Raw genomic sequence first — 12,446 nt, 5'->3', positions numbered from 1 at the left:
ACAGGATCACAACTTGTTCTGGGTCATTTGTCACCTTTGCCCTGGGCTTCAAATCTCGAATTTTAGGTTTTTTGATACTCTCAGTTTCTGTCTACATGGTTCTTTGAGTTTTCTCCTGGGCAGCTGCTAGAAAGATTTTGATCAACTGGTCAAAGATATTAAAGAAGTCAGTGTTGATCAGTAGGAAAATTTAGAGTGCCAGATAAAAGAGGTGTCTGAGGTGGCAGTGTCTTGTCAAAGGGCTGGAGGCGACGCGTTCACTTGATTTGGAAACAAATCAGATTCGGGAATGTGACGGCAATGTGACGCAGGCCTTGCTGCTGAGGCGAAAAGGACCTTAGAATTAAGGGATCCAGAAGACATCAAAGTTAAAGCATTTCTTGTTGCCTGGAGAAAACAGAAATACGGAAGCATCTGCCTGGGGAGTATCGAGGTACTCCTTTCATTTCTTAAGCAGAGAAGCAGCAGGGACAGTAATCGACTCAGAGGAAGTGAGAGGCCCCGAGAGCTTCCAGCCTGGCCATCCTAACACCACATTAGAATTGGGGTACCTGAGACAGCCCTCAGCACCAGGCTCCCAGCCCAGGATGCTCTTTGAGCTCTGTACTTACCTTCCAGTAGCTTTTCCTAGAATCCCCTTCCTGATGAAGTGAAACGAGGGGTAATAGATGGGCAGTTTACGCGAGTTAGAAAGATGCTCCCTGTTGGGGAGCTGACTTGGACAAATGTATTCCGAATTTGCAGGGTTCGCTGTGACGCTCCTCCTCGGAACCCATAAATTCTTCCTTTAGTGTTTACCAGTCCCTATATTTAAGCTGGAAAGACTCAGGAAATGTGTGAATGGGAGCCTAATACCCAGGGTACCCCCAACGAAATGTAGAGCTTACTTGGAGGTGTGTTTGTTAGTTTGTGTTCATCTGTTCTTACCCCTTGGCCCTAAACATTATCCAAGCACAGTCATCTGTTGGGTATCCATGGAGGATTGGTTCTAGGACCCCCTAAGATGCCAAAATCTGAGGATGTTCAAATCTCTTATATAAAATAGTGCAGTTTTTGTTCTTAGTTTTTGTTGTTGTTGTTGTTTGAGATGGAGTCTCGCTCTGTCGCCCGGGCTTGAGTGCAGTGGCACAATCTTGGCTTACTACAGCCTCTGTCTCCTGGGTTCCAGTGATTCTCATGCCTCAGCCTCCCAAGTAGCTGGGACTACAGGCACCTGCCACCACACCTGGCTAATTTTTTGAATTTTTAGTAGAGATGGAATTTCACCATCTTGGCTAGGCTGGTCTTGAACTCCTAACCTCAAGTGATCCACCTGCCTTCGCCTCCCAAAGTGTTGGGATTACAGGTGTGAGCCACTGCGCCCAGACGAATAGTGTAGTATTTGTATAGATCATTCATCCTTTCCCCTTCCCCCCTCCAACATCCCCCCAACTCACCTACCAACTTAATTAGATTATCTTTTGTTCCAATAAACAGCTGTTAGTTTGTTTGCTTAATCGTTGCTTTGAGCTTGCCTCATGTCTTCAGAGCAGCAAGAGATTGGGGTGTTCTTTGATTCATTTTTTTGGAGAAGAAAGGCTGCTCTTGGTGTTCTCTGTCTCCAACTTCCATCCTAAAGATGATGCATAAAATCACAACTTGGTGTCCAACTTAGTGGGAGATTTTTGTTCCCTAAAATCCTGCTCATCAGAAGCTTGTGCACTGGGCTCGCTGGCGTCACTTTGTCTCCTGTCTCACTGTGACAAGAACCCCTAAGGTGTTTACAGTTCATGTCCACAGTGAATCCCATCTCCCGTTTCCCACTTCATCCCTCCTGCTCACTCGGGCAACTTCTTTCTCAATAACCTTCAGCCAAAAGGGAAGTGGAAGAAATATTCATGGCAAATGACGTCAGTAGAGCTGACGGCACCCTGTGTTCTGCTGCCTTCAAGATCAGAGACGGCTGTTATAGATATCTTGATTGATTGCAACAGAAGCCAAAGGGTATGGCTCTTACTTACTTCAGTGATTTCAAAGCAACAAATGTAGATATCCTATCTGTCTTAACCGATGCCTAGGGAGTTTGCAAAAAGGAGGAAAAGAAAGACGTCAACAACAAAGTGAATTGTATATCTGTTTACTTTTGATGTGTTCTATTTGAGATAGTTTGGTTTGAAGAGCTGCTTTTCTTGATCATAGCACATGTGTCTGTGAGCTTACTGTGAGGTTTCTCACCTTTTGGACTGGATCATTCTTTGTGGTGGGGGCTGTCCTGTACACTGTAGAATGTTGAGCAGCCTCCCTGGCCTCAACCCATTAGACGCCAGTAGCACCCTCCAGCTCCCACCCAGTCATGACAATCAGAAACATTTTCAGACATTGCCATACATCCTTGGGGGAAGGAAGTGCAAAATTGCCCACAGTTGAAAATACTGGCTTAGTATACAAGGTGTGCATAAATGCAGATCTACTCAGCATTTCCCCACGAAATCCACAGCTTACTTGGAGTTTTGTTTATTTGTTTGCTTGCTTGTTTTCATCTGTTCTTATCCCTTTGTCCCTAAGAGTTATCTATCTAAGCACAGTTATCCCTTGGTATCCATGGGGGATTGGTTCCAGGACCCCGTAAGGTACCAAAATCTGAGGATGTTCAAGTCTCTTATATAAAATAGTGTAGTATTTGTATGTGATCTATGCACATCCTCTTCTGTACTCTGTTATCTCTAGGTTACTTATAATATGTCATACAATGTAAATACTATGTAAATAGTTGTTAGACGGCATTGTTTGGGGAATAATGACAAGAAAAAAGCCTGAACGTGTTCAGTACAGATGCAGCCATCATCTAACTACATAGTATACATGTCAGCAACAGTGTAACATTTTCTGGAATTATTTTTCCCTAATATTTTTGATCGTTTGCTGATGAAATCTGTGGATATGCAACCCCTGGATATGGAGGGCTGACTATATTTTTTCTCCATTTTGGGGGGTTAATTCATGCCCCAGTTGTGTCATTCTCAGGCAGAGTTAGAGAAAATGGACAAAGATATTTCAAAGCAGAGAAGTCTAGTAATGTTATAGAAGATCTGGGAGCACTTGTCTTCCTTGATGTCTTCTTTGGATGGCTTCCTTGATTTACTGCGACAACCATTCTTCACCTTTCAGACACTTCAGAATTCCCTGACAGATTCCTACAAAGATTCCTTCAGCTAGGGTGGAGCCTGATGTTTGGTTTTCTGGGGTTCCCATGGAATTTCACTGCGCATCTGGAGGCTTATTCCCTGGGGAACATCCAGTACTTCTCCCCCAAGCTGGGTGCCAGACCTCAGGCAGCTGGATTCACCCAGCAGCAGATTGGACAAGCCATCCATTCACTTGTTCACTAACTATCCAGCACTCCAGATGTTCCAGGCACTGTTCTAGGTGCTAGGGAACCACCCTAGTGTATGTATCTGACCATGTACCTATGTTCTTTTTTTTTTTTTTTTTTTAACACAGTCTCGCTCCATCGCCCAGGCTGGAGTGCAGTGGCACCATCTTGGCTCACTGCAACCTCTGCCTCCTGGGTTCAAGCAGTTCTTACGCCCCAGCCTCCTGAGTAACTGGGACTACAGGTGTGCACCACCATGTCCAGCTAATCTTTGTATTTTTAGTAGAGATGCAGTTTCACCATGTTCGCCAGGCTGGTCTTGAACTCCTGACCTTAATCAATCTGCCACCTTGGCCTCCCAAAGTGGTGGGATTACTGGCACAAGCCACCACGCCCAGCTTACCCATGTTTTTATATCTGATCTTTTCTGTCTGTGTGTCATCTATTATTTGGTATTTTTGTTTGTTTGTTTCTTGAATTTATTTTATTCAGTTAAAGAGATTTCATCATCCTATAAGACTCCTCAGGTGTGAGGGAGAGCAGGGAGAGCTGGAGAAACACATTAGCCCTGTGGAAAATCACATGATTTCTAAGACGGTAATGGTTATGATTCTTAGGCTTTCTCTATGAGAAGTGTTTCACTGTCATTGTTTTGTTAGGTGGGTCAGCTCAGAGGTGCTGAAGGCAGTGCTTACATTTTTGCAGCAGGTGTATATTGCAGTGTGGATTGAAGCAGGGGCTTCCTGCTGGCCTTGTATTCTTAGTATGTTAAAGCAGATGGCCTCTCCAAGTCACTTCCCTCTGAAACTCAATCCCAGAGGAAGGGGAGTGGACATGCTTAGAAACCACACCAGGAACCCACAGAACACGCACACCAGACTTGATGGATTCCTGTGAAGTAGACCTGGCAGGGACCTATCAGGACAGACCCTGGCTTTCTGGAGGCAATAGTATATTCTCCCAGCTTTACTAAGGCTGTTAGCTGCCCCTAAGGTCTTTGGAGTAGATGCCCTATTTGGTAGGTGTTCCTTGGAATCTGTAGCTCTGGCAACCACAAATCACAGAGGGAGGAGCAAGTCAAGGGATATTACAGAGCAGGAACTATGTGGAAAGGGATGAAAAACCAAACCGGCCCCTTCAAAGTCTGCAGCCACCCACCCATCATTTTAAAATGAGTGGACTCAGGCACAGCAAAATGAAAGGAAAGTCAGCAGACCCAGGACTTAAAACCCAAGAATCCTCATGTCTAGTGCAGCGCTTTTCCCATCCTGTCCGCAGCGGAGAAGCCTCTTCCACAACCAAAGGAACCATCTCAACAGTTTGAGAAACTGAGGCTCAATATTTCTCTTCGTCCAAATAGCTGGACCGTGGGTTCTGGAAACTGTGTTACCTGTTTGTCTCCCTGTAGCATAATATAACTGTGTGTGTACATTCAGAACAAGAGGATTTGAAAACATCTTTAAGATGTATGACCGTTTTCCAGTCTCGTACTATAGAGAAGAGGCAATGTGATAAGACAACTGCATTAAAGATGAAAATTGAAATAGGCTGTTGGGAACCAGTCCAGAGGAGAAGTAACGTTTGTTACTGAAGCATGGGCAAAGGAGGAATTTTTTTTTAATGTGGGATTTAAGATTGGCTCAGTTTGGATAATGGTTGGTCATAACTCTGTTCAGCACCCATGGCAGCATGCGTGGTGTGAGGCTGAATGAACCAGCAATCAATGACTTCGTTCCTGAATTAGGATGCTGAATTAGGTACTGATGGGAGGACCCTCCCCATCCAAAAATTTAAAGGGTGGCACTTCCTTGTTCTCTTGTACCCTTCTGTCTCACTTCATTCCCCTGAGATACAACATGAAGCACTCCTGCCAGGTGGGTCTTCATTCCTAGAAAGAGTTCCTGGCCAAAATGCCTGTCTCTTTTCTTATGCTGACAAACTGTGTTGGATCATCTAGGGAAGATCCTACAAAGTCAATCCACTGCTCCCCTCCTAGAGATCTCATCCCGGGCCCTTTATCCTTCACAATCAGCTATGCCTCTGAAGCAGAAGCCCCTGCTATCCACCAAACAGCTACCCAGTCCCCTGAAATAATTCCAGACACAAAGCTCCAATGTCTTTGGTCAAAAGCATCCTACCACAATAGCGTGCCTGCATCAGAAAGTTCCTCTGCTATCTAAAGAGGTAAACCACCAGTAGTCTCTCTTGACCACAGAAAATTTAGACTTTTTTATAGAGACGCAGAGTGTGCTGATGAAAAGTAGCACATTACCTAAGGTAGAGAGCGGGAGTGAGCCCCAGAGAGAGGCACAGGAGGGAGAGAGTGGGGCAGCACTGTATCCTCATAGGAAGGGGTGGGGTGGAGAGATCAAAGGGGAGGGGTGTTTGGGTGAGGGGACTGGGAGAAGTGTGCCCAGAATCTGTAGGTTGGAGTACCGTGCTGAGCACAAGTTATATAATCAACTCAAATACTTTCTTTCTACCTTCTGGTAGTTTGCAATCTAAAGAAAAGGGAATGCCTGTACAAACAGTGCAGTGTGTTTTTATGCACAAAAATCTCACTGTAGAAAAACTTTTGATATCATATACTAATATAAAAGGCTGACGAAATATGTTAAGTGAAAAAAATTTTAAGTTGCAGGAAACTGTTTTCCATATAAAGTTATTTTTTAAAAAGATAGATTTGCGTGCATGAGTAAGTATATATGTGTGTATTTGTTTGTATTTCAATGAATGTATATATATATGCTTATTTTTGCATAGACAATTTCTGGACATATATATAAGAAAATATGATTTTGGAAGTAAGCCTATAGGGAAGGCATTTATCTCTCAAATTATATCCATCCAGTGTGTGTGTGTGTGTGTGTGTGTTTTTTTTTTTTTACAGTGAACACACATTACTTTCATGACTTTCAAAAAGAGGGGAAAAACTTAAGTATTTTAATAATAGATAAGAGTAAGCATTATAGCGTCTCTTCTCTTTGGAGAGGAGAGACAAGAGGTTGTTGGCTCTGAAGACAGAAGCACTGACAGGGTCTCAGGGTGTGACAAGGAGAAAGGCATATGAGATGTTCTAGCAGAGAGTCCAGGACACTTTTCCATAGAAGGTTATCAGACTCATTAGGCTGCTTGGTGTTCACCCCAGGAGCCAAAGAGGATCCTTCTGGCATTGATCTACGGTGCTAGGTCTGTGCTTAACCAGCTTGCTGGATAAGGAAAGAGTCTGAGTGATGATGTCTATTTTTGTTTGCCTGTCAATCTGGATATTGAACCCAGAAAGTGTTATATCTAGTACACTCACAAATGAAAACCAAAAAGATGACACTTGGGAAATCTTTGCAATTTTAGGGTAGGCTAAGATTTCTTAGAACACAAAAGACACTAAGCTGTAGAAGAACAAAATGGTAAACTGGACTAAGTAAAAATTGAAGACTTCTGCTTCTTAAAAGACACTCTTAGGAAACAGAATAGTAAACCATGGACTGAGAAAAAAACATATATCTCATAGAGGACTTATATTCAGAATATTTTTAAAAATCTTACAACTGAAGAATACTAGTTGAACCACCTAACTAAAAAATAGATAAAAGACTTCAACAGACTTTTCATGTAAGATATGAATGGCCATCAAGCACATGAAAAGATGCTCAAGGTTATTTGTCATTAGGGAAATATAAATGAAAACTACAGTGAAATATCACTATATATGCCCTAGATGGCTAACGTTTTTAAAGATTGACAATTTCAAGTAGTGGCAAAAAATATGGAGCAACTGAAACTCTCCTGCGTGGTACATGCACCCTCTTTGGAAAACAATGTAGCGATTCTCTGTAAAGGTAAACATATATTTACCAGCAATTTTCCAAGAGAAATGAAAACTCGGGTTCAAAAAAGACTAGTATAAAAGTTCACAGCAGCTTTTGTATCACATCCAAAACTGGAAACAATCCAATGTCAACCTACCGGTGAATGAATTGTGGTATATCCATTCAGTGACTACAACTCAGTGATAGCCATAAGGAATGAACTATTGACACCACATCTTTGATGAATAACAGAAGGCAAATCCATGGTTGTCCAGACTAGGGGTAGGTATGTCTGCCAAGGGGTGCAAGTAAACTTTGGGGTGATGGAAATCTCTATCTTGGCTATGCTCTTTATCTTGATGATGGTGGTAACAGTGGTGTCAGAACTCATAAAACTCTACACTTAAAATGGGCACATGTTCTTGTATGTAAATCATCCCTCAATAAAGTTGATTTTTGAAACAATGGCACTCGCTATATTCCCCTGGGGAAGGGCTGGTACTGTAGTGTGCCAGTGTGCATAAACATTTTAATTTTCTCCTACCATTTGCAGTTCTTGCATTTGCCAGTTCGCTTACTAAGATGTCAAGAGAGGAGAATTCCAAGCCTTGCTCTCTGCTCCATTCTGCCCATAGGGCTGCTTATTCAGGAACTGATCCTTTCAGAAGGGAGAGTGGGGCTGTAGGAATGCATTGTGAATGAGATCATGGGAAGGCTGGGGGTTGCACCTGCCCCGAATGACCAGAGACCAGCACTAGTTCCATGATCACATCAGGATTTTTATCTGTGGAGGCATCAGGCATGGCACATCTGGTTTGAAGGAAAGACGGAGGACACGTCCCTCAGCATGCTGCTTTTTTTTCAGTTTATGTATCTGTTTGGCTTGGCTGGGTGGGGGTGGGGGGTCACAGGTGGATGCTCTACAAATCCAAATCACCCCCCCAAGTGTGCCTTGGGAATGCCCCGCTTAGGTTCTCCCACATGTGTGATTATTGATGGGATACTTTTCCTTTAAGGTTTCCTTTCTCTCTTTCTGTTTTCTTCCTTTCACTATGTCTTCTTTTTATTTGTGTCCCTCTACAATTTCCTTTAATGTGTTTTTGAAGAATACAGAAATACTTCCTTTAATTTTCTGGCCATATAAATAGAAAAAGACTCCAGACTTCCTCCCTGTGTTTCCTCTTGTTCTGGGCCCAGCAAACCTCCTGGCCACTGAGGAAAACTTTGGGTACGAGTCACCTGTGGAGGTAGGGACCATGTAGCCAGGCCAGCCATGGTCACCTGTAGCAGTTGCATTCTCAGTAATGGCAGAGACCTTTTGCTTGGCAGGAAAAAATCATTTTTCTTGGCTACCCCCTGAGAAAGGAAAAGGCCATTTCTAAAAGGAGGGGCAAGAGGGAAAGGCCTGTGGCCTTAACAGCCCCCCCTCAGGAACTGCTTGTCCCTTGTGACTTGTGAGATGCCAGCAAGAATGCTGGGGCTGTCAGTGCTACTTCCAGGCAACAGGCCCTGTGGGGCACCAAGGGACCCAGGGCAGTGGGAGCGGGGCAGTGGGGAGAACTTTTAATTTTTTAGTTGAATGATTTTATATAAATAAATATATATGTTTTTATATATATTAAATATATAAAATCATTCAACTAATTAATATGTAAACTATTTTATAATAGTGTATATATAAACCATATTAACCATTATATATAGTAGTATATATTAACTATTATGTATACTATTATAAACTGTATAAAGCTTAGTCGATATTATATATTATATAGGTTATATAGTTTATATTATATAGTTTAGTTTATATTATATAGTTTATATTACATATGACATATAACTTGTTATATAATTCATATATTGTTATAAACTTATATACATTATAAACTAATAGTTTATAATATATTAACTATTATATGTACTAGTATATATAAACTATAGTTTATAATATATAACATAAATTATATATAATTTACAATATATAAATTATATTATATATTATAAACTATAACATACAACTATTATAAACTAATATTTTATGTATAATTTATAGTATATTAACTATTATATATAATAGTATATATAAACTATGTATACTATTATATGATAATATATATTTTATTAATGATTATATATAATATGCATAATTTATTATATATTATATATGAAAGTACTTAATATACTATTATATAATGGTTAATATATCTTAATATATAATATTAATATGCACATATAAAGTGCATTGTAATTAATATATAATATATATTAATATCAGTGAGAAATGGTGACTGTTTAAGGTATTTCACCCCTGGAGTTGCCAAAAATATAAACTATATATATACTATTATATATAATAGCTAATATAGTATGTATATTATCTATAATAGTTTATATATATTTGATTAATGATTAATTATATTAGTTGATATAATATATATAGTAGTTTACATATACAATACATATACTAATATCAGTGGGAAATGGTGACTGTTTTAGGAATTTCACCCCTGGAGTTGCCAAATAAGTTAATTTACTTGTTTCTCATATAATGTACTTATTAAAATAAACTTTTAGTCCATTATGGAGTGTAAGTAACAGGCCTTCTGCAGGCAAAATAGAAAAAAACTCTTCAGAGTCAAGGTCTATTTTTTTTTTCTTTCTTTCTTGAGACCTTGTCTTTGGGAAGCAGCATCGTCCATATCATTAATTGCTTGTGGGCCTCTTTTTACCACATCGTATTACTCCGTTGGGATTAAACCACACGTATAAAGTATGAAAAACGTACTTTTTTAAACATTAAAAAAGTAATTTTCTAGCATAATACCCAAAATAAAGTGCCATGGAGCCATTAGTAGTAAATTGAATTTTTTGGTATGTAATTTGTACAAAAACTGACAAGTGCGAGCCCCTTGTCCCCCATCATTAGTCATTGGGTTTAGCGGACACAGAGGCAGTAATCTGCAAGGGAAGGCATTTTGATGTCGACTTCAATTGCACACTTCATTTATTTGGACAGGGCACAGGCGGCAGCTTCTGTCACGCGGCATCACCGCACTATTAGTGAATTTCGCCCCAGGGCAGCTGGGACGCTGCGCTGGGGCAGATGTTCTTTTCAGCCTATTCAGTGACCATTCTTGGGGGTTGTTTACTGTTGTCATGGTGACCTTCATTTCCATAGCAGCAGAGCTGCTCTTTCTCAGAGGAAAATGAATTTAGTTATAAAAGGATAATATTTTTCTCTGTCTCTGTATAACCTGCCATCTGTCAACTGGTGGATCAGTAAGGATTCAGAAACCTATTAAGAATTATAGCAATGAAGTGATGAGTATTTTTTTTTACCCATATTAAAAGCAATAATAGCAGTGGAAGCAAACATTGTGCCCTCAACATCAGAACTTTAATTTTTTCTTTATATTTTAAGTGCTTTTTTTAAAATGCCTTCACCAGCTCCACACCGCTGTTACAAACACATAACCTCGTGAAACACAACTTACATTCTGCTGACAAATGGAAATGACCAGATGTCTTGTTTGTATCTCACTAGATGCAGGTGTGTTTAATGCTTTCCTGATGCTGTGAGCTTTCCCCAGTTCATTAAAGATTCCTATGGCTGAACTTCCTATTGTCACTGACTCTCCTGCTCCTCACCCCAGGGTAAAAGCTATGGGGGTGCATAGATCAGCAATTTATCAGGAACATACGGTGCAAATTATAAAATTAACAACATGAGAAGAGACCATGCTTGTGTGATGAAAAATTTACTAACATGATCCTTAAATCTCATTCTAGAACACGTTTTCTTCTTCTCAGATCCCACTGGGAAGAATGTCACCTTTGGGATAGCTCATCTAGTTCCTGGATATTTTTTTTTCTCTGTTGCATTCATGAACTGTAACTTGCAGGGGGAAAAACACACACACACACCAGCCCCGTTGTAAATAATGTTATTTATTGGTTGATTTTTCCAGATCCTGACATTGATGCTGCCAGTGCCATGATGCTTTTGAATACTCCCCCTGAGATACAAGCAGGTTGTGAGTAGATATTTCTATAGCCTACAGCACCATAGTTTGTGAACTTAACCTTCTCATTTATACACCAGGTCATAGGAAGAACTAATGCTAAAGTAGAACGTCCCTTGTAGAATCACTTTAAAAGCTACATAAGTCCATGATTACATGCATATGCATATAAACATGCAGCCATGCATATGTATGAATGAATGCCTAGGTATGTTTCCAAGATGAGAAAGTTCTCATATAATTTCAGGGCTTAAGACGTGGGGAAAGGGAAACAGATCCTTTATTGAGTCCCAGTGGAGAGGCCTTCTTTGCTCCTGTAGGTATTGCTCCTGTGAGTTTGTAGTTTCTCCTAGAAGAGGCTCCATGGGGTCAACTTAACCATAATGGACGGGAGCAGTACCCATTTTTAGACATATCTTTCTCTTCTGGGACCTTATTGCCAGGCTGCCATTTTGGAGAAGAGTCTAGTGAAATAGGCCTGTTGGAGCCTGGAATATCTTTGAAATGAAACCATGCTACCAGCTTGGACCATTTCCACCCAGCCTCCCAGACTGCCGCAGATAGCAGGGCAGGGCTGTTTAGCTAAGCAGGACTCCCATCCTCACCTTCTGTTGGCCTTGAGCAATGCCAAGTTTGAGACAACTCTTCCTTACTGAGACTTCTTCTCACCACCTGAGGTTTTTCCCATCTCTGGAGCTAGTCTACCATGGTTTTAGAAAGATCTCTTCCCAAGGGATGAAGAATGACTTCAAACAAAGATATCTGTCCCTCCTCCCAACTCGAGGTCGGTACCTGTGCCCACATCCCACACCCAGCTAGAACCCTGTTGAACACACAGACAGCTGGTTTACCAAGGTCTGCTCAGCTCGTTGTTAAGACATTGCTGCGTTACAGCCTCTTACTGATGAAACACGCTGGTGAGGACATGGTGACATGAAGCAGCAGACACCACTACAACACTGCCGCTTAGGGGCTGGCACTCACCCGTCTCCTTCTTATGGCTAGGCCTTCAGCTCATTTTGGGTTCTGGCTCTCTGAGGGCCACGTGGCTGGCTGAGCAGTGGGGAGTCCCTGCCTTTGGAGTGGATGGTACTTCACACAGGAAAACATCCATCCTCAGACCCAAAACAGGTGCCTTTTGTTAGTAGTGGACTACGTGGCGTTCCAGGCCATCCATCATAGCCCCCTTGCTTGTCCAGCCTTCCTGACAGCTTTAAGATATTTGGCTCCAACCTTTCGTATTTTTTCCTATTTTAAAAGACC

The 12,446-nt window shown here is 41.1% G+C and overlaps 1 protein-coding gene across 6 annotated transcripts in view; it reads left to right on the top strand.

Moving 5' to 3' along the window:
• FOXN3 (forkhead box N3) overlaps positions 1 to 12,446 on the top strand; it is a 458,925-nt gene that overhangs the window by 417,576 nt on the left and 28,903 nt on the right. For 4 of the 6 annotated variants that reach the window (XM_073011249.1, XM_073011248.1, XM_073011250.1 and 1 more), the window contains one exon: positions 11,130 to 11,195. The exons of 1 other annotated variant lie outside the window; for it this stretch is intronic. In XM_073011249.1, coding sequence (XP_072867350.1) covers positions 11,130 to 11,195 — 66 coding nt within the window. The remainder of the gene's footprint in view (positions 1 to 11,129; positions 11,196 to 12,446) is intronic. One more of the 6 variants, XM_073011252.1, reaches the window with a different exon arrangement.

This window comes from Chlorocebus sabaeus, chromosome 24, assembly GCF_047675955.1.
Source record: "Chlorocebus sabaeus isolate Y175 chromosome 24, mChlSab1.0.hap1, whole genome shotgun sequence".
NCBI classification, from domain to species: Eukaryota; Metazoa; Chordata; class Mammalia; order Primates; family Cercopithecidae; genus Chlorocebus; species Chlorocebus sabaeus.
This window is presented reverse-complemented; position numbering and strand designations above follow the sequence as displayed.